Genomic DNA, 23,213 nt, shown 5'->3' with positions numbered 1-23,213 from the left:
ATACCACCAATACGCGGACGATACGCAATTGTATCTGTCCGCCCCGTGCCAACTCAATGAAGCGGTGGACGTGATGAACCAGGGTCTGGAGGCCGTTAAGAACTGGATGAGTGCTAACAAACTGGTGCTCAACCCGGATAAAACCGAGTGGCTGTTGTGTTTCCCCCCCAATAATTTGGCTAATACACCAACGCTTAGGCTGGGGGGGTCAAATTTTATACCCCTCAGATAGGGTCCGCAACTTAGGAGTCCTCCTGGATCCACAGCTGACTTTTGACCATCAGCTGTCAGCTGTGACCAGGGGGGCATTTGCCCAGGTTCGCCTGGTCCGCCAGTTGCGGCCCTACCTAGATCGGGGGGCCCTCACAACAGTCACTCGAGCCCTCGTGATCTCTAGACTGGAATACTGCAATGGGCTCTACATGGGGTTGCCCCTGAAGTGCATCCGGCGACTACAGCTAGTCCAAAATGCAGCCGCGCGAGTGATAGTGGGCGCACCTCGGTTCGCCCACGTTACACCTGTCCTCCGCGAGCTGCACTGGCTACCTGTTGGTCTCCGGGTGCGCTTCAGGATACTAATGACCACCTTTAAAGCACTCCATGGTAGTGGATCTGGGTACTTGAGAGACCGCCTTCTGCCGATTACCTCCCTAAACCGACCAATTAGATCGCACAGACTAGGCCTCCTCCGAATCCCATCAGCCAGTCAATGCCGACTGGCGACCACACGGAGGAGAGCCTTCTCTGTTGCTGCCCCGACCCTATGGAACGAGCTCCCCATGGAGATCCGCACCCTCACCACAATCCAGACCTTCCGCGCAGCCCTCAAGATCTGGCTCTCCCAGCAGGCCTGGGAATAGGTTTCCAATCACCCGCCCGAGTGTTTGATTGCTGAATGAAAGTTGTGTTTTATTAATTTTCTTTTGTTCACCAATTGTTTTGTTTGACCTTGCACTTCCCCTCCCCTGTGGTTGTAAGCCGCCCTGAGTCCCCTCAGGGAAAAGGGCGGCATATAAATCCCAATAAAACCTCAAACCTCAAACCTCAAGTTGCAAGAAAAGAGGAGTGATCTTTTATATTAAAGATACAATCCCAGTGGAACAAATCTATACAGATGATGATGGAAGAATTTTAATAGTGGAAATTATGGATAATAATAAGAAAATACTTTTAATAGCAATTTATGCACCTAATGATAAACAAGATGAATTTTACAGAATACTACACAGGAAAATAATTGATTTGGATTACACAAGTATTTGCATGATGGGAGATTTCAACGGAATTGTAGACAAGAATATGGACTACACAAAAAACAACAAAGTTAAATAGAAAGTTACTCCCCAAATCTTTTTTTTACTTCCAGCCTTTCTCAACAGCTTGATCTTTTTTGACAGTCACTATGTGCCTTTTCCAATGCTGAGGAAGTTTTTTTTATTGAAAAGTTTTAATACATTTTACAGATATTTCCCCTTCCCTCCCTCCACCCCAACGCTGCCACCCCTCCAACCCTCCCTCCCCCAACTTCCCAGAGCAAAATACAGGGTATAAACATTTAACAATCATACACTAACATAAGTTAACTAACTATAACATCTTACCTCCCTCTTGCACTTTAACTCCCCTTTTATTAAGCTAAATTTAGATAAATTATAACATTCCTTGTTCATTCATACGCTAATTGAAGTTCCTTAGTCCAATGTTTATTTTGAATGCAGTCAATCCATCTTCTCCATTCCAACCTTTATTTCTCAGCTGAATAATCTTTCCAATATGCTGAAATTTTAGCCATCTCTGCTAAGTATACTACTTTTAACGTCCATTCTTGAATAATAAGCAATTCTTCCTTCTTCCAGCAATCTTGTTGTCGTTATTAAATTCAGAATCAAATTAGTCTCTATAACTGTACAGTCTGTAATTATACCTAGCAAAAACAACTGAGGAGTGAACTTTATCCTCTTTTAAAAAATATTTTAAATAATCCACCATATTTTTATCCAAAATGCTTTAGCTTTTTTACAAATCCACCGTACATGATAATACATAACATCAACACAATCACATCTCCAACATTTAAATTATAAATTCGGATACATACAAGCTAACTTTTTAGGATCTAAATACCATCTATAAAACATCTTATAAAAACTCTCTATCAAGTTTTAAGCTTGCATAAATTTTACATTTTTTACCCAAATCTTTTCCCATGTTTCCATCATTATTAAAGAAAGTTATCAATACCTTTCTACCATTCTTCCATATTTGCATCTTTTTAAAATATTGGTATCATTTGAAGAAGAAATAAAAACTTAAGCAAGACGTTCATTTTTACTACTGTTATCCTTCCCAGCATATTGTAATTTCTCCCATTTATTCATTTCTATCTATATTTTGTGCCATAATGGTTCATAATTATACATGTAATTTCCCATTTAAAATTGTAATATAAACTCCTAAGTATATAACCTTTTTTACTATCTCACACCCTGTTAATTTTTCTGATTCTTCTTTTTGATTTATCCTGGAGATGGTGGGTATCCAGTCTTTAGTACATTACTGTAAAAATCTTTTGCCTTCCAAACTGAATTAAGATGATATCTTTCTTCTAAGTAATTCACCACCAATCCGTCTGGAGCCTCCCATCTATACTGTATCTGGCGATTTCTAAGTTCATCAACTAGGAAGGCATAATCCTTTCTGGATCTCAACATTTTAGGGGGAATTTCCTTCAGTACTGCCACCTCCTGTTCTGCCACTTGTAGTTTGCTTTCGTAAGTCGCTTGTAATATTCCATTCCTTGCTTTCCTGGTAACAAAGTAGATTACAATATCTCTTGGTAGTTGTCTCTGTCTCGCAATCCATGAATTAACACGATAATTTTTTTCAATCTGCCAATCATATTCTGCTTTTGGTTCACCAATTAACTGAGCGAAAGCTTCTGCAAAAGTTTCTTTCAAATTTTCTTGGTTATTTTCTTTCAGGCCTCTTATTCTCAAAGCAAATTCCATCGCTCTGTATTGTATCATTGTAACTTCTGCCTCTGGTTTTTCAATCTTGATTTGAACCTCATCAACTTTGTTCTCCAAATTCACATTAGACTGAATAATTTCTTCCACCCTATCCTCCAGTGATGTTACATAACCAAACAAACCCTTAAATGCATCCACTATATCCTCTCTTATTTGTTGATTGCGGGTTTGAATTAAGTCCTTAATTTCAGACATTTCGTCAGACGCATCTTTAAGGGCAGTTGTAATTTTTTCTTGCAAAAGTGAGGCTTGTGCCTTTAAAACGCCTTGGAGGGCTTCAAATGTCACTGTTGTGTATCTGCTAAAGGTAATAAAGACTGCAATTTAGGTGGCTGGGCTGGGAGACTTCCAGCACTCTTAGAGGCACTTATTTTTATTTGTTTTGAAGCCATTTCCGAATACTCAACTCACACTTTCTAACAGCCAAATTATTGAGTCCAAAAAGTCCACTTAATCCCCAAACTTGTTAGATCTTATAATTTATTAGTAAACCAATTCTGTTTTCTTTAATCTTGAGCTCTTGATTCTTTTAACGATGTTAACAAGAACTTAATAAATACTTTCCTTTTGTTTCACTTTCATCACACCCTTTGATTTCCAGATGCCATCTTTATTACCCTTTGTTCTCCTCAATCTTCACAGAAGGAAGTGATACTGCATCAGAGATAAAGTTTGTACTTGCAGTTATAATCACTCCTGTCTTTGCTCTGCCTGCTTCTTATTCAAATGTAGATTAAAACATTGATTGCAGGGATGGTCGTGGTGTTTTGTTCTGCTACAGCAGAAGCATCCCAGGATGCAGAGCTTTGTCAGGCTGCTGGGAGGCTCTCACCCTTTGAGCCCCAGAATTGCTCCTGGGGGTCTATGGGGAGCTCTACCCTTGCCTGGCTGCTCACCTCCCCCTCTTTTCCTGAGGTGAGAGTTTTCAAGCCACTTGACAGTTGATTTACGCTGTTCTAGCAGCTTAAACGCGATCACAGGGCTGGCGTTCCCACAGGAATGTCCTTCAACGCCTACAGTGCCACCGAAAGTCCTCCCCATATCTTTTTTTTTTTTAATGATCAATGAAATAGGTTTAAAAGATGTTTGGAGAGAGAGAAACCTCACTTAAAAACAATATACTTTTTACTCAAATAGACATTTATCCCATTCCAGAATCGATATGATATGGGTAACAACTGAATTGGTTTGTAATATACAGGAAATTGAGATTGAAACAAGTACTTGGGCAGACCACAATCCAATGACAATTAAATGGAAAGGACAAAGAAAAAGATCTAAGTGGATGTTAAATAATTCTATATCAAAAGAGAAAGACTGTATAGAAAATGAAAAAGGAATTGAGCTTCTTCTTCAAAGAAAATAGAAAAGAAGATACATCAATACAGAACCTCTGGGATACAATGAAGGCTTATACCATAGGCTTGATAATTGACTATACAAGGAAGAGAAACATAAAAAAGACAAATACTTGAAAAAGAATTAAGGAAATCCCCACAAAAGAAGGATATCAAAGTAAAAATGGACACGATTAAAAACCGAATGAGGTTAATGGAAAAGGAGGAATTAGCTCAAAAAATTAGGGGTGCTAAACAGAATTATTTTGAAAATGCAAACAAACCAGATAGATGGTTGGCATATAAACTGAGAAAAGAGAGAAAATCAAAGAAAATACTGCAGTTAACAGATGATCACGGTTAAACCTGTTATGGGAATGAAGAGAAGAAAAAGATTATATAAGACTACTATGGTAAACTATATGATCAAGAGAACACAGAAGAGGCAGGTGTGAAACAATATTTACAGGAAGCCAAGCTATCCCAGATACCCAAAGAAACTGTAACAATGCTAGAAGGCAAAATAACTATGATGGAGCTAACCAAAGCACTTAAAAAACAAAAGAATGGGAAGGCCCCAGGCCCGGATGAGCTACCAGTGGAACTTTATAAGACCCTGCAGGAATCGTTGTCTCTTCCATTGTTAGAAGTTATGAATGAGGTGATGTCAGAGAAAAGGATACCCAAATCATGGTCTGAAGCATATATTACACTTTTGCCAAAAGAGGAGGCCGATTTACTACAAATTAAGAATTACAGACCGATTTCCCTGTTAAATTCAGACTATAAGTTGTTTGTGTCAATATTGGCAGAACGACTTAAAAAATATTTAAATAATTTTATTCATCCTGATCAAAATGGGTTTCTATCAAAGAAACAAATTAAAGATAATATGAGAATAATTTTAGATACTTTGGAATATTATGAGGCGCATCCCGAAAAACAATTGGCTTTGATGTTCTTGGATGCACAGAAGGCATTTGATAACGTTAATTGGTGTTTTATGTTGTCACAATTGGAACAGATGGGTTTTGGTGAGAAATTTACTCAAGCCATACAAACTATATACCATAAATAAACAGCTAAGATAATGATTAATGGAGACCTGACAGAGTCCATTGAAATAAAGAAATGGATGAGACAAGACTGCCCACTATCACCTTTACTTTTTGTCTTAATATTAGAAGTTTTAAATAGAAACATCAGAGAAGGAAAAGAAATTAAAGGAATGAGAATCAAAAAGGAAGAATATAAGCTACAAGCATTCGAAGATGATTTGGTTTTCATCCTAGAGGATCCATTAGAAACAGGACCTAAGCTGATATAAAAAATAGAGGAATATGGAAAAGTAGCTGGACTGAAAATAAATAAAGATAAAATGAAGATCTTGACAAAGAATATATCAACAAGACAAAAGGAAGAACTGGCAAGAACTTTGGAGATGCAGGTTAAGAATAAGGTTAAATACTTGGGGATATACTTAACAGCAAGATGTAGTGCTCTTAAGAGAACAATTACTATAAGCTTAAACAGCAGATTGCAATTGACCTGAAGAAATTGGAAAATTTACAATTATCAATGATAGGGAGAATATCTACAATTAAAATGAACATTTTACCTAGAATCTTGTATCTGTTCCAGACAATTCCAATTAGACTAGGGAAGGAATACTTCAATGACTTAAATAAAATAGTGTTGAAGTACATATGGCAGGGGGAAAAAGCAAGAATAGAACTAAAACTGTTACAAGATGCAAGAACAAGAGGCCGGACTGGGCCTTCCCAACTGGAAATTATATTACCAGGCAGCAAGATTGATGTGGGTTAAAGAATGGATAACATTAAGGAACACTAGATTATTGACTGTTGAAGGACATGATCTATTGCTGGGATGGCATGCCTTTTTATGGTACAAGGGAATCAAATCAAGGGGTATTTTAGAAGACACTATCTATGGGAGGCTTTGCTACTAAATTGGGAGAAGACTAAAAGACAATACTATCTAAAAATTCCAGTCTGGCTATCAACCATTGAAGCCTTTTCATACTCAATAATATACAAAAAGGAACAAACAGTTAGATATGGTGAAATATTGAATGCAGAGGGTGAACTTAAATCTATGCAAGAGTTGGAACAGGAAGGAATAAAGATGAACTGGTTTTCTTATGTGCAAATACAATCTAGATAAAAGCCCTTTGTGTCTTTGCAGCTCATCTATTTCCAAATATCTATGCCTTTTAATAATGTGGCATTTTTCGGGTCCTATAATTTAATACCATTTGTGGCACCACGGAGATTTGGAATGGAATGCTATTTCCCATTTCAATTGCCCTGCTCCAGATGTCCCCAACACAGCCTGCTCTTTTTAAGACTTGGAAGACTAGCATTTCCTCCAGGAACTGGAACAATGTACACATTGGTTTAATACATTTGGTTATTTAAATGTAGGTCTCTCAAAATTTATGTCTTTAATTGTCTTTTATTTCTGTAAGATTATTTGCTGTTTTAACTTTATTATATCTTGAATACCAGCTATATAAACAAAAGAGATAAACATTATCTTATATTTCTGGAATTTATCTTTGTAAGTCTTAATAATGAGCTATTTTGAATTTATGAATAGTATATGGAAGTTACTTAATTTGCATATTACATATTTGAGGGAGGTGTTTCTCCTAAATATACTTAGCAAATATAAGGTAAAAGAAAAGAATTTGCTTTAGTCTCCATCTCTATATTTTGCATACGTTTGTCTTCCATATCTTCCAGAGTATACAAGAAGTGGCTGGCTATGTGGTTATAGCAATGAATGCAGTGAAAACTATTCCTTTGGAGAATCTCCAGATAATACGAGGGAACACACTTTATGAAAATGCTGCGCTAGCAATTTTATTAAATCACAATGGTACAAAGGGACTTGAAGAGCTTCCATTAAGACACTTGACAGGTGAGAAATTTAGAAGGAAAAGAATAAAAATTTAACAAATGCTTATATTATTAATTATATAATTATATTAATAAAAATATACATACAGTATATGGTAAATTTGTACCGTGTTTCCCCAAAAATAAGACAGGGTCTTACTTTCTTTTGACCTCTGAAATAAGCACTTTGCCTTATTTTTGAAGAAGAGGAGGAGGAGGAGGAGGAGGAGGAGGAGGAGGAGGAGGAAAAAGAAGAAGAGGAGGAGGAGGAGGAGGAGGAGGAGGAAGAGAAAGAGGAAGAGGAGAAGACAGTTTGGAATTGACAAATGTGCAACAATGGCAACCAAAGCAGGCAACGTCATAGAAGATGATGGAATAAAATTTGAGAATGAAGAAATGATAAAGGCAGTAAAACCAGAAGAAGGCTACAAGTACTTGGGGATTTTAGAGGCCTCTGACTTAATGCATAATAAAGTCAAGGAATTAACTTCAGCCAAGTACATTTGATGAATTCGCAAGATATTAAAGTCCAAATTGAGTGGAGGAAACATCATAAAAGCCATAAATACCTGGGCTACACCTATGATTCGATACTCAGAAACAGAAGGTTTTATTTTGGCAGCAGGAGGTCTTAGAGACAGCAGGAGGCAGTGAGGGTGGTCACCTCATGGCTGCTGCTGTGTTGCAATATTTTCAGGGAGGGCTTATTTTGGGAGGAGGGCTTATTTTAGTGCATTCACTCAAAAGCCCGATTGGGTTTATTATCCGGGGAGGTCTTATTTTCGGGGAAACAGGGTATGTGTATTTGCTTACTTTTAGTATTTTTTGTATTTTCTACATTCTTTATACATTTAAAATTTATTAATTATTAATTGGATTCTGCTATCTCATGAATGATATTTCATCAAAATAAATGGAAATGATTATACTTGTGTAATTTTTAAAATATGAAAATCAAACCATGTGTAATAATCTGTGTCTTTATCCTAATTTCTTTTGGCAGAAATTCTAAATGGAGGAGTAAAGTTCAGGAGTAACCCTTATCTCTGCAACATGGAAAATGTTCTGTGGGATGACATTTTTGATAAAAATAATTTTCAGAGTTTTGTACAGTTTGACACCAGTGAAAAAACAAGGGGGTCAATAGACTCTCACATATCCTGTAAGTAGAGGAGACATATAATTCTAAAGAAACAATGCAGGATTTATTTCATGTAACTTTATAATAATAATAAGTGTTTGCCCAATAGAAAATAAATAAACTCTTTTTAAAGAGTTATTTATTTAGTGATTTATTTGCCTTTTGAAACTATATTTAGTATATACTGTGCAATATTTTTATTGCATATAAAATATATTACTGTGGATGGGTGTGTTTGTGTGTGTGTATATCATGCATGTGTGTATTTTTGTGCACATTATACTACCTCTGGCAAACTTTGGCAGCATTTGAGCATGGATTCAAATTAATTAATGAATAAGTTAATGAATAAGTATTAATTATTATAATTACTATATTAAACACAGAATGAGACAAATTGCTGTGGCCAGCTCACTGTAGTCGTCTTGCTGTAGCCGGCTCAGCCTGACCAACTCGACATAGTCAACTGCCACGTGACAACTCACTGGGAGGACAATTCAATGCAGGATAATTCAATGTGAAATATTTATACTGTTATCTGTAACTGTTTCTTCAACATTATTTTAATTTTTGTCATTTACATTTCATTTTGTGTCTCCATTAGCATTTTTTAAATGATAATGAAGAAATGGTGGAGTAGAATCATTACAGAAAGCACGCTAAAGGAATGACAAAATGAACTGTGAATGACAAGAATTAAAATAATGTCAAAGAAACAGTGGCAGATAACAGTACAGCTATCTCATGTTGAGTTATCCTATGTCTAATTGTCCCACAGTGAGTTGTCCCATGGGAGTTGTCAGGGCCAAATCAGCCACAGCCAGACAAGATGGCCATGGCGAGACAGCCACAGCAAATAATCCTGAACTCTATTAAACATGATTATGATTTATTCATGCATTGTTTCTGTTTCACTGATCTTTTATTTTTCAAATCAAAACTGTATGTTTTGACAAATCATCAAATTCAATTTTTTTCTTTATTTTGTTGGGATAGAGATGCAAGTCAAAAATTGACATGAAGTTCAGATCTTGACCTAAAATGCTAGTTATTTTAAAACATACTGTATAAAGTCTATTAATTATTTATTTTCTTCTCTACACTAAATGATTTCAAAACAATATTTTTCCTATGTATCATCATTTTTTAAAAAAAACAACCACTATGCAAATTCTGTGTTAAATATTGACATCATCACAATTCCTCTTTGTGCTGTTAAAAATTCTACTGCTGCTACTGGAATTTTTCACCTCACATTGTTTGGGTTATGCTCCTCCTCTTAAATCACCTTTTGTGCTCTAAAGAAAGGGCAAAGTGTAGAAGACCAGGAGTTACCATGATTCTCACAATAGACTTTTATACTATGATTTGAATGTGGTATTTGTACCACAGTACGGACTAAAACATCCTAGGTGCTGATGCTAGCACTCTATGAACAGCAACCTTGACTTTGGTTTATTCCACAGCTGAATATTGTGCCAACTTGTGTAACTTAATATAGCCCACTTCCACATGGTTGATGTCCAACTCCATCAGACAATGTGTATCATTTCTGGCATATTGGATCTCATTCGGGAACTCCTGGACAGAGGAATGGTCCAAGGTACCTTCTTGTTGCCTGACCATCAGTGATATTTGGTGCTCTCTGAGGTTGGTTGTTTTATTTCATTACTGAAACCAGGTAACATCATCAGTGCTAGTTTAAAAATTCAGTAATGAAATGTCTGCAAGAAAGCTCAGAGAGCATCGAGCACCCCTAATTTCAACCCTGAGCTACAAATATTCTCCTTTATTGACATTAATGATTCCTCTACCAAACAACCTTGTTTTAATCTGCTTCGCTCTGTTTGGATGAAATTGAACAGGATTAGGTATGATGCTGGAAGACGTTCCCCTGCTCTGTATCAATAGGATGGAAAGATTCTCTTGTTGGATTGTGCTGTCGATATGCAAACTATTAAGCATATTGTGCAAGATTGTCCATGAGATATGTTCTCTGGTTCACTAGAAGATCTGCATGAAGCAGTGACAGAGATGATTACCTGGATTGCTGAATTGAATAACTCAATCCAGTTATGAGTCCACTACACTATCCTCATAGAAGTTTTATATATAATTATGTAGACTATGCATATATGTTTTACTTCTCTTCTGTCATCTTCTCCTTATACACTAAATAATAAAAAATAAAATCACAGTTCTCATTTTTGCTCATTAGCAACTTTGCATATAGAAATAGTAAATCAGAAAGTTAAAGTTATTTTTATACTTAATAATATAGAATAATTCATGAAATATAATTGCTAACTATCCCAAATTGTATTATGGTTACCACGCCCAGAATTCCCAGTAGCATAACACTAAAATGATTTGATTTCTTTATAAAGAAATGTAATTATATCTTAAATTTGGAAGGAAAAATCCTCCCAAAATGTATTTGTTTCATTGACATAAAGTTTCATTTATTTTGCTGATACTCATTCCTACCCTTAGGAATCAGTAGTCAGCTTTATTTCAGAGCATATAAATAATTTTTAATAAGTAGTATTGATAAGTAAATAATTTTATTTAAAGGGCACAGTTTTCAACTATTAGTAAACCTGACATCACTGATTATTTGGATGCAAGTAATAATACACATGAAAGCTAAGCATGGAAAAATTTGGCAATTGGTAAAATATTGGGTTTGGGATTCATAATGCCAAGAATGTGGCTTCTGACAACTGTTATTGACTTGCTAAAAAAATTCCTATAAAATTTGAGCTTTCCATAAAAATAGCAAGAATACATTTATAATGTTCAGAGACATTCTGTATTTTTTCTCTTAGGTTCTCCTTGTCATCCGAATTGCACAAGAGAGCATTGCTGGGGTCCTGGTGAAGAGAATTGCCAAATACGTAAGAACATAGATTGATTCCCCCCCCCTTCTGCTGAAATAGTATAGGGTAAGGTAGAGTAAGGTAGGGTAGGATAATGTAGGATAGCGTAGGGTTAGATAGGATAGGATAGGATAGGATAGGATAGGATAGGATAGGATAGGATAGGATAGCAATTTAATGTGTAAGTAAATTACTGGTAAGTAGACTTTTTATATCTTCTGGCTATTCTCTTATACCATAAAAATCAGCTGGTTTTGCCTCATTTTGCAAACTGCAAAATGTAAATCTTGTTTCCATTGGTTTTAGATTCCTAGTCCTCAGAAAGAAACAGTGTACAGGTAGTCCTCGACTTAATAACCACAATTGAGTCCAAAATTTATTTTGTTAAGTGAGACAGCTAAGTGAATTTTGCCCCATTTTACAACTTTTCTTGCCACAGCTGTTAACTGAATCACTGAAAATGTTTATTTAAACAGCTGTTAAATAAATCTGGTTTTCCCATTGACCTTGCTTGTCAAAAAGATAATTGGACAGACCCTGGAAGTCTTCTAGTCTAACCTCCTGCTCAAGCAGGAGACCCTACACTACTTCAGATAAATAGCTTTTCCAGTCTCTTCTTAAAAGCCTCCAGTGCTGGAGCACCATAAATCCTGAAGGCAAGCCATTTCACTGGTTGATAATTCTCACTGCCAGGATATTTCTCCTTAGTTTTAAGTTGCTTCTCCCTTTGGTTAGTTTCCAATCATTGCTTCTTGTCTTGTCTTCTGTCCTTTGGAAAATAAATTGACCCCCTCTACTTTGTGACAGCCCTTCAGATATTGGAACACGGCTATCATGTCACCCTTAGTCATCGTTTTCACTAAACTAGACATACCCAATTCTTGCAACTGTTCTTCATAAATTTTAGCCTGTAGCCTCCTAATCATCTTTGTTGTTCTTCTCTGCACTCTTTCCAGTGTCTTAACAACTTTTTTTATATTGTGACCAAAACTGGATGCAGCATTCCAAATGTGGTTTTACCAAGGCCTTATTAATACTTCATGTGAGCTTGATTCTGTCCCTCTGTTAATATAGCCTAGAGTTGCATTGGCTCTTTTGACAGCTGCAGCACACTACTGACTCATATTTAAGTGATTGTCTACTTGGACTCCAAGATCCTTCTTGCAATTACTGCTTTTGAACAATGTTCCATCTAATCTGTACCTGCACATTTGGTTTTTGTTGCCTAAGTGTAAAATTTGGCTTTGTCTACATTTAATTTTACTTTAGTTGATAGGGCCCAATGTTCCATCTTCTGGGAAACTGGCTGTTCCTGCCAGCTTGGTGTCCTCTGCAAATTTGATGAGTTCCCCTTCTGTTCTCTCATGTAAACAGTTTATGAAGATAGGGCAAAAGGTGGAAAAGGTTATCACTTGAATTAGGTGCCAAGCATATTTGATCAGGTGACCATCGGGGATGCTTAAATGGTCATAAGTTTGAAAAATGCTTATAAATCACTTTTTTCAATCCCATTGTAACTTCAAATGATCACTAAATGAATGGTTGCAAGTTGAGGACTACCTGTAACTAAACTGTGATTCAATCAAATAATATTTGTGTTTTCTGAAACATTTTTATTTGTAAAATATGATGTAGTTTAACTTGTGGTATTTTTAACTTTCAGTAACTAAGATTGACTGTGCAGCACAGTGCTCAGGTCGATGCAAGGGAAGATTGCCAAGTGACTGCTGTCATACTCAGTGCGCAGCAGGATGTACAGGTCCTAAAGAAAGTGACTGCTTGGTAAGGAAGCTATAGAAACTTGCATAGCATTTTAGCAATATAAAAAAGGAAATCAAAAATCAGATTAGTGCACTTAGATGTCTTTTTCAGGTATTAACTACAATAAATAGAGAATAAAGCAATAAAAAGTAATATAACAAAAATAATAAAATTAAAAATTAAACTTTGTGCTTTAGTCTCATTCTTAAAGTATTCCAAGAAATTCAATAAGGTTGTATTTCAACAGTGTAGCCATTTCTTTTAGTTATAATTATCTAGCTATTATTAGTTAGTCCCAAATTATATTTACATTTTTTATTTGGTCTCTCTACATATGTCCTGGAAGAGAAATATAGGAAAATCCCATATGAATTATTGCTCTTGTGAAATGAATGCTATAGAAAACAGAGCCCATGTTCTTCTGTATTAACAATTCTACAAGGATATTTATAACCAGTTGATTATTCCTCTTTTATTTAAATTTCTGGAACACCAATAGCTTTTACTTGCACTGTCTGTTACACCATCAAATCAGAGGTGGGTTCCTACCAGTTCGCACCTATTCGGTAGAACCGGTTTGTCAAATCTATCGAACCGGTTAGAAGAGGTTCCACCAGTGGACCCGGAAAGCAGGCCACACCTACAGAAGAGGTTCCAAAATTTTTTGAAACCCACCACTGCATCAAATAAATGTATTTCTCTGAAAGTAGCAAAATGTTGCTACATTATGTGTAAACTTTCCTACAATAGTTCTTGTTGTTAAAGGGTAACGTTTTATTGAATGTATTTTTATCGATCAATGACCAAAATAAAGTTATCTGTCTACACTAATGCTTGGATGGATGGAATATTTAATTCTCTGAATATTAATCTTACCTAATTGTTTTAAATCCACTGCTTTCATTTCCCATCATTGTTAAAACAAAAGATGGTTCTTTTTTGTATATTATTTGGATCACCTTTGTATAGGCATGTCGCAAGTTTTCGGATGATGCAACTTGCAAGGAGTCTTGTCCAGCTTTACAAATATACAATCCCTATACTTACCAGTTGGAAGATAACCCAGAAGGAAAGTACAGTTTTGGAGCAACTTGTGTAAAAAACTGTCCACGTAAGTTAAATAAATATTATTATTTATGTTAAATACTATTTAACAAAGCTATTTAAGTTTCTTTCTACCTTTCATTTGGAATGCTTCATATTAACTCCAAATTTGTACCTCAAGATGTTATTCCTATATGCTCATCTATCTATTCTAAAATGAAGCATCAGAAGTATAATACTAGGCATGCAGTGCTGAACTTGTGAAAAATAAATGAAATACTGGAGTATGTTTTGAAAGTTTATTTATAAACGTATACATCCATAAGAATTTACTCTTGAGATTTCATTCAGTGGAGAAAAGAATTTTGGGAAAATCTCATAGTAAGGGGTTCATATGTAAGGAATGTGTGTGAATAGTCTGTCAGTACCTGAACAATCAGCTCTTTGACAGATGTAATTTGTATAACTTCCACAACAATTTAATTCCAAATATCTTATGGGAATCTTTCTATATGGTGTTTTTCAATTAGAAAATATGAGTAGCGAAGGAAATTTCATTGTGGTGAAAAAGTAGATTCTCAGTTACCTCTAGAATAAGAACGCTTTTGAAAAATGGTAAAACTGATTTCAGTATTGCATCTATCTAGGGTGTTCACATTCCAAATCTACCTTATTCTATCTATCTTAATTCTCTTCACTTTTAATGTACAGTACATATGCAATTCACTGAAATGTTTCAAAGGTGTGCTATGTAGAAGCTACTGCTATAAAATATACTCACAGCTGTTCAAAGTACTGGCAAGGTTTTTTTGCACATCAGTCCATTCTGAAGTTTAGATTTGATCTGCCATTTTATTTCAATATATTAAAACTTACTTAAATTGCATACCATTTATATTGATAAGCTTATAGTTGATTTGGAGAGTATGTTTGTGTACTTTTTTGATAGAATATGTGTTTTGGCTGGAAATAAAAAATATATCAACCAAGGAAATAACACAAATTCTGTGACAAGTCTTCTTTTTTCTCTTATGTCTGTCTGTCTGTTTTCCCTCTCTTTTCTTAATTTTTTTCTAGATAATTATGTAGTAACAGATCATGGCTCATGTGTCCGATCATGTAATGCAGACTCTACAGAAGTAGAGCAGAATGGCATTCGAAAGTGTAAAAAATGTGATGGTCCTTGTAGTAAAGGTATGATGGGTAGAAAATGAAATTATGTAACAACTCGAAGGATTACCACTAACACTAGGCATTCTACATATTAATATGATGCCTAATGTGATGTCTGTGAAGCTTTAATTATTTTACCAAATTTATGTTAGCTGCAGCTGTTTTTAAATTTTTATTTTATCAATTTAACATTTTTATTGAGTTATAAGATAAGATACAAAATACAAAAGTAAATAGGAAAATAGTGGGGAGGAAAAGTGGGAAGAGAAGTGACGAAGGATTAGGAAAAAGAAGCATTGATCATCCGATTCTCTGTGTTGCAGCAAAATAAGGCATTAATATCAAATCACAACTTTTTGTTTTTTCATAATAATATAAACTAGACATTTCTATAAGGATCTATCAGTGTAATCAGTAAAACCCCAAATCAAAGTTTCATTCTTTTCCACTTCAAGCACAAAGTTCAGAAATGGTCTCCATGTGGAAACAGAAGTACTTATATTCTTTTCTTTAATCTAAATGTTGATTATACTTACTATTAACATGCAAATTGATGTTAAGTCCATATCATGTTAGACAGGGCCATTTGGCAATCAAACCCATCCTCAGTACAAAATCAGTTTATTATTATTATTTTTTGTAAAGCCATCCAACTCATGGTTAATTTGGACAGGGCACAATAAAAAATAAATTTAAAAAAATCTGGTAAAAGAAACAGCCATTTTAAGTAATACAATATATGATTCATTATTCAGTGTAACTAAGGTTAGGGAACAGCCAGATTTTCAAGCACTGGGTGGATGGCAGCCCAACAAATCTCAGAAAAATTGTGTTCTGGATGAAAAGTGTTGCAACAGAGAATCTAATGTCAGGGATTCCTGAGAGATGACTATTAACTGCCCATTTGAAGATAAGAAAGAAGAGGCTTTCCCCTATTGATTTCACAATCAAATTGTTCCTATCATTTACAGATAGTCCTTGATGAACTCATTCAGTGACTATTCAAACTTAACAATAGTGCTGAATAAAGAGTAGTTGTGGCTGTCACAATATCTCCCAAGTCAAATGACATTGCAACTCAGATGCTTAGCAGTAATAGCATTGCACTGTCCTGTGAACACGTTACTACCATTTGTGACCTTCACTTCCAACAAACAAAGTCAACAAAGATACTGGTGGGACTGTGACTATGGTGATCACATGACTAAGGAATGTGACCATATGGGGTTTGCCCAGTGGTGGCTTCAAAAATTTTTAGAACCTCTTCTATAGGTGAACGGGTGGGAGTGACTTGCCAGCCATGTGACCAGGTGGGAGTGGCTTGGCAGTCATGTGACTGGGTGGGCATGGCCAACTTGTAAAATGTGGTGAAATTAACTTAACAGCGCTCTTGCTTAGCAACCAAAATGTTGGCTCAGTACTCTGGCATTTAAAGCACACAAGTCTTAAAGCTGTCAAGTTACAAGATCCTTGCACCCCTAACTTTTAGGGGAAAAAAACCCAGGGATGTTCAAACTTGACAGCTTTAAGACTTGTGGACTTCAGCTCCCAGAATTCCTCCTCCAGTCATGTTTGCTTTCCTACTCCTATCCATCATCACTTGAATTGTTTGTCCCACCTACGTTGTGAAGTTCTATCTCTCTTTCTCCCATGTGGGTGTCCCCACAATTCTACCAGTCATACCCACTCACACATGTAGTAACAGATCATACCCACTCACACAACAATTCAGTGGGTAATGGGATGAGAAATGCTCCCATGGCACTTTAACTGTGGCTCTCAGCACTGGCAGAGGTTTCTCACTCTCCATAGCATTCACAATCACTCATCTTCCCATAAGCTGGCATCTCCCACTGGCCACGTAGGCCACATGTGACTACATTCTCTCTCTCTCTCTCTCTCTCTCTCTCTCTCTCTCTCTCTCTCTCTCTCTCTCTCTCTCTCTCTCTCTCTCTCTCTCTCTCTCTCTCTCTCTCTCTCTCTCACACACACACACACACACACATACACACACACACACACACACACACACACACACACACAAGCTCACTCACTCACTCACTCACTCACTCACTCACTCACCCTGCCTGTCTCTGGGGATATATATTTTATATAAATATAAAATGTCAAATCATCACAAAATCTTCAAAATCACTCATCACAAAATCTTCAGAACTATAAAGTCTACAAACTTTAAATTTGGCATGTATGTTCCTCTGGACTTCTAGGAGCTTGCTAAGAAAGGATTTTTCGAAATGACCATCAGATATTTAGTATTTCTAATACAATATTTATATATTAACACGCTCCAATACTAAAGAGTTAGACTTTCTACTCCCCCTCCCAACCTGAAAAAAAATTTGTTCCAACTGCCACTTGGGTGTGGGTGTGGCCAACACATCACTCATCCAGCCTGCAGACTGGGAGTTTAGACAATGAGGCCAGTCTTGGGGAAAGAAGGGGATAAGATAGGAGAGGCCTCTGTGGGGCAAGCCTGAGGGAGAGAAGGGGATAGGAGAGGAGAGGCTTTTGTAGGTCAAGCCTGTGGGAGAGAAGGGAAGAGGAGAGGAGAGGCTTCTGTGGGGCAAGCCTCAGAGAAAGAATGGGAGAGGAGAGGCCAATCGTAACTACTCATTAATTTTAAAGCTGTAAGTGTTGATTTATCAAGCCCGATCACATTGTTTTATAGCAGAGCATAGGTATCCAGCTAAAATATATGTATATGTATACACATATGCATACGTGCGCAAGCACACACATACACACAGAGTATATGTCTTTATGGTGATTTATTAGTGGTAAATATTTTATCAATGAATTAAATAAAACATAATAAGGAAGATATCCTATGATAAAATTATTTTCTTACAAATGCTGTTTATCCCTGTTTTCTTGGGTTTAAATCAAATTGTGTACCTTGTTGCTGCTTAGGCATGATTCTAATCCTTAATCCAACATGAAATACCTTGAAAGCATTCCTAACATTCTATTTTTCCTTTTTTCTCAGTGTGCAGTGGAATTGGAATAGGTGAACTGAAAGATGTTCTTGCAGTAAATGAATCCAATATTGATTATTTCAAGAACTGTACCACAATCAATGGTGATCTCTCATTTCTGCATGCATCCTTTTTTGGGTAAGTTGCTGATTGATTAAATGTTGACCATAAAATGTACTAAAAACATGTTACCTCATTAGTCAAGTATTCAATTATTCTTTTATAGTGATCTATACACAAAAACACCTCCTTTGGATATAAGGAAATTGGGTATTTTTAAAACTGTTAAAGAAATCACAGGTTAGTAAAATGTTTTAAATTTATTTATTTATATGAATTTCAATATTGTATAGATGGTCTTTTAAATATTCAGTTATTTTTATTCATTTAATTTCAAGGTTTTTCAACTGCTGCAAGTTTTAAGTAGTTTAAAATTTAATTTAAAAAAATTAAAAGGACACAGTGTTTTTATAAAAGAATAAAGCTGACCATAAAAACAGAACCAAAAAAACCCAAAAGGTACAACTACCATCCTAATTTTAGGTTAGGTCTTTAATCATTTTTGGAAATTCAAAAAGATGGGAGAAGCATGAATTTTCAGGTGCTGTAGAACAGTGATTCCCAAACTTGGCAACTTTAAGACTTGTGGACTTCAACTCCCAGAATTCTCCAGCCAGCTCTGCTGTAGAATAAATCGTTCCACAGGAGAAGAATCATCACTGAGAAGGCATACTTCCTCAGTCCTATGAAGACATTGCTTAATCAACAGGACTTACTTAGCAGGACCCACCAAAGCTGATCGCACTGATCAGACAGAAACATATGAAGAAAGCATATGAAGAAGCTCACAAGTAAGCTGTGCTATGGATAGCATTACTTTGAATTGCACCAGAAATCAACTAGCAGCCTATCACAAAACAATGGCTCTGTACCACAACATCCCACCACTACTTCCACCACTACATTCTAGATTAATTGTAGCTTCAGAGTGGTTCTCTCGGGAATAGTACAATTTCATTAGTCAAATATTCATGTATGTTCATGGTGAGAAATTTGGTTAAACTTTCTAGATTTAATCATTCTACTCAACTGTGAAAATCACCCTCAATAGATACTCTATTGAGCCCCCTGAACATTTCTGTATTTAGATGTTTTTTACATTTGAAATATGCATTTGAAACACCTGTTTGTAGTAGATCATCTATTTCAGAGTTTGGCCACTATACTTCTATAGCCAAGGGGGGAGGGGTGTTGTGCGGTAGTCTATTAACTTGTTCTTCCCAGACTGATGGACAAGAAATATACATGTTCTTGATGGCTTAGGAAAATTATAGAAATAAAGGAACAATTTATCCTTTAAAAAAATATGCTTACCATGTAAGATTCTTTCCAAGATATTAGGCATCCATTTTATATAGTAAAAGAAAGAGTATTCTATAAAATGATCACATTTCCAAGGTGAGTTGCTAAGGAGAATTGAGTTTTCTGTAATGGCTCAGTCAGCTAAGTCCACAGCCCTGCCTTCACACTGTTTAGCTGATTTAGTTGCCTGCATGTAAATTGTTTACAAAGTAAGGTTTAAAATAACTCTGTGCTGAAGCTTCCTGAAATGTCATGATTCATTTTGATGTTCTCGTAAAAACTAAAGAGAAAAGACATTCTTTTTTGTCAGTAATACTTTGTACATGTTGTTTGTTTGTTTTAGGGTTTCTATTGATCCAGGTTTGGCCTAAAAATGTCACTGATTTGAGTATTTTTGAAAATCTGGAAGTAATACGAGGTAGAACAAAACGGGTGTAAGTACAACAGCATGCCATAAAACTTGTACTTATGTAGAGTTGTGATATTTTAAAAATACCAGATCATTGTTCTGTCATAGATCAGTTGCTAGTTTGCAGATTAATAGAAACTACAGTGGAATGCATCAGCACTACTGCCACTATTTCTTCTTTTTTTTTAAGATGGTTGGAAATGTTTAATTCATTCTTTCTTCTGATTTTTTTAAATTAAAATTACTGTTTAGAAGAGTGTCCATCAGATTTAATAATCTGCAGGACTCAAGGATCCCATTTCATTTATATTGTTTATTTTAAGTTGTTTATTCATTTTAAGTTGTTTATTCTTAAAAGAAGGTTTGCAGTTGCAGTGAGGAAAATGTTAACTACAATATGGTAGACATACAAACGTTTAAACGTGACCCCTCCCGAATGATGAATGTATGTTGCTTACCATTTTAGTATTTGTCTCTATTTTGTTGTCTGTATCCCCCCCCCTCCTAGTTTATGTGAGCCGCCCTGAGTCCCCTCAGGGAAAAGGGCGGCCTACAAATTCCAATAAACTATAAACTAAACTATAACCTTTCTTCCTTTTTTCAGGGCTCAAACCTGCATTTGAAATTGCTTAAATGTAATTGCAAAGTGGGGAGGAGTTGATATAGATCAGGGGTGTCAAATTCAAGGCTGGTGGGCCAGATGCAGCCCATGATGTAGTAGGATCTGGTCCACAGTGCCGTCCTAGAAAATGTAAGGAGCCTGCTGTGTCTCTTCGGCCCAGTCTACCTGCGTCACGTCTGCCTGGTCTATCTGCATTGCTTCAGTCTGGTCTACCCAATACAAAGAAGAAACATCAGGGCAGCATGGCTTCAACCCAGTGTACCCATTGTGAAGAGGAAACATTGGTCCAGCGTGGCTTCAGCCCAATCTACCCATTCCAAAGAGGTCTACCCACATCACTTTGCCCCAGTCTACCCAATGCAAAGAGGAAGCATGCCAGCAATTTGAGGAGTGGCATCAAGCTAGCCATGCCTACCCATCTGGCCACGGCCAGTGCATTATGTCCAGCTGGCTACACCCAGTGAGTCAGCCATGCCCTCCCAGCTGCCCAAAGTCAACCGCAGCCTTGATGTGCCCCCCAATGAAATTGAGTTTGACACCCCTGATGTAGATTATTATCATCCTGGGAACAGAATGTTAAAGCAATTTCCAAACAAAAATAGATTTATATTCTTAAAATTAATCAGGTCACATGGTTCATAATCTATATTGGATAATCTACATTGGATTGCATAATCTATATTGGATTCTGTATATATTGCATAATCTATATTGGATTCTGTATGCTAATTGTGTTGTTTTACTGACTGAAAACACCTTCAGAAATATTTCCACTTTCTCCTAACTCATAGCAGACTGGATTCTAGAAACTTTTACTAGCTTATTTTTTTTTCTATCTGGAGTTTGATGTGAAAGTTGGAGAACTCCAGTGAAACAAATTGCTTTCTGACAGGACTTGAAAGTATAAAATGTAATATTGATTTCTGAATTGTCATTACAGACTAGGAAACAAGAAGGAATGGCTTAGAAGCTCTAAAAGTACCAGGAGATCAAAGTTCTCTGCTAATTTCTCATCTTGGCTTTTACTTTTACTTTTAACTTACAAATCTAGTTGAAACAGATCAAATATTGTCATTAAACTTTCTGTTGTACACGGCCCACTTACAGAGTTAGGTATCATTCTAAATTTAATAAATAAATTGTTTGATATAATTTCCCAATCTTTCTACCTTAGAGGTCAATACGCTCTTGCAGTAATCAACCTGAATATCAAATCTTTGGGACTACGGTCTCTCAAGGAAATAAGTGATGGAGATGTAGTCATTTTGAAAAACAGACACCTTTGCTACAGCAATACATTGGATTGGAATAAACTTTTTGTAACACCAAAACAAAAAATACAAATAAGCAAAAATGGAAATGAAAGTGAATGTGGTAAGTGCATGTGGTTCATATAACTATGAATGGTATATATTTCTGAAAATCAGTTTATATTCTTAAAATTAATCAGGTCACATGGTTCATCATATTAGTATATGCATTTATCTGTACATTTCAGCTGTGTAAACATTCTTCCTTCAACGCCTCTGCTGGCCTTTAAAGCATGCATGCACATGTGCAGAAGCCAGGTCGGCCAGCATTCTCATATCATTTTGCCAAAGTCCTGACAGAGGTTTCTTCTATGAATCTACGGGCATGCTGGTAAAACTGGGAAAGTACTTATATATTCTGTAAGCAATTAGCTATATATAAGTGTAAATGGTATAAATGTGGTTTGTATTCTAGCTCCCAAATGTTCTTATAGTTGATCCAGCAAAACAAATTATTTGCTGGCCAATCCTATTGGCCAGTAAATATACCTCATTCTATGTTGATTTCCACTTTAAGATCATTAAAGCAAATTGTCACTATTGCTTTTTCATATGGTTGTAGTAAGTTTATGTGAGCAGTGCCTATGCCTTGGTTGAGCAATACATTGCTTGTTGGAATACTGAGTCAAAAAATCAGTTCAGCATTTTTTCTTCTCTGAAGCATCTCAAGTATAGTTTTGCTAGTGTAAAGTGTGACCACCAACTTTCAGTATTTCAATCATAACACAGTCATTTTCTAAAGCTTTGCCATTTTTCATTGGGTTGCTGCCGACATAACTGCTGTTTCGGTGCACAAAATGTTTTGTTGGGCCACAGGCTGCATAGTGCAGGTGGGTCTGAGCTCCATGACACTCCAGGCCTCAGGCAGAGATGGAGGTGCAGTGGGAGAGGCATCTCCCAGCTGTAGCAGCCATGGGCAAACAAAGACAGATGGTGGGGTCACATTAAGAAAGCCTAGCCAGGCATGCCACAGCCACTGGGTGCTCAGTTGCCGCTGTCCAATTTCATCCTGCAGCGAGGCTGCTTCCCAACTTTCCCATTTGTGGGGCCAATGGGAGTGGGTAGGAGAGCAGCAAGCTCACTGGAGGACAAGGTTGGGTGGAGAGTTTAGATCATACCATTCTATGGTCACTTCCACCATTAAAACGACTGATGACAGAATAATTGCAGAATATGGTTTTATCATGTGACATGACAACCTTTCCCTATGCCTAAAGAGAAAAGTT

At 36.3% G+C, this 23,213-nt stretch overlaps 2 protein-coding genes across 3 annotated transcripts in view; one reads left to right on the top strand and one right to left on the bottom strand.

Annotated features, from left to right (window-relative positions):
• EGFR (epidermal growth factor receptor) overlaps positions 1-23,213 on the top strand; it is a 205,442-nt gene that overhangs the window by 132,368 nt on the left and 49,861 nt on the right. For both annotated transcript variants that reach the window (XM_087713137.1, XM_087713136.1), the window contains exons 3-12: positions 7,135-7,312; positions 8,294-8,452; positions 11,260-11,328; positions 12,974-13,092; positions 14,041-14,182; positions 15,193-15,309; positions 18,296-18,422; positions 18,511-18,584; positions 19,990-20,080; positions 21,852-22,051. In XM_087713137.1, the coding sequence (XP_087569263.1) occupies positions 7,135-7,312; positions 8,294-8,452; positions 11,260-11,328; positions 12,974-13,092; positions 14,041-14,182; positions 15,193-15,309; positions 18,296-18,422; positions 18,511-18,584; positions 19,990-20,080; positions 21,852-22,051 (1,276 nt within the window). The remainder of the gene's footprint in view (positions 1-7,134; positions 7,313-8,293; positions 8,453-11,259; positions 11,329-12,973; positions 13,093-14,040; positions 14,183-15,192; positions 15,310-18,295; positions 18,423-18,510; positions 18,585-19,989; positions 20,081-21,851; positions 22,052-23,213) is intronic.
• Positions 2,517-3,224, bottom strand: LOC148045915 (uncharacterized). The gene has a single exon (XM_087712165.1). It carries the CDS (start codon positions 3,222-3,224, stop codon positions 2,517-2,519), a length of 708 nt encoding a protein of 235 aa, XP_087568291.1.

This window comes from Thamnophis sirtalis, unplaced genomic scaffold, assembly GCF_051295495.1.
Source record: "Thamnophis sirtalis isolate CommonGarterSnake01/CBP01778 unplaced genomic scaffold, rThaSir2_p1.2 scaffold_4, whole genome shotgun sequence".
NCBI lineage: Eukaryota > Metazoa > Chordata > Lepidosauria > Squamata > Natricidae > Thamnophis > Thamnophis sirtalis.
Note: the sequence above shows the minus strand (reverse complement) of the source record. Positions and strands in the feature narration are given on the sequence as shown.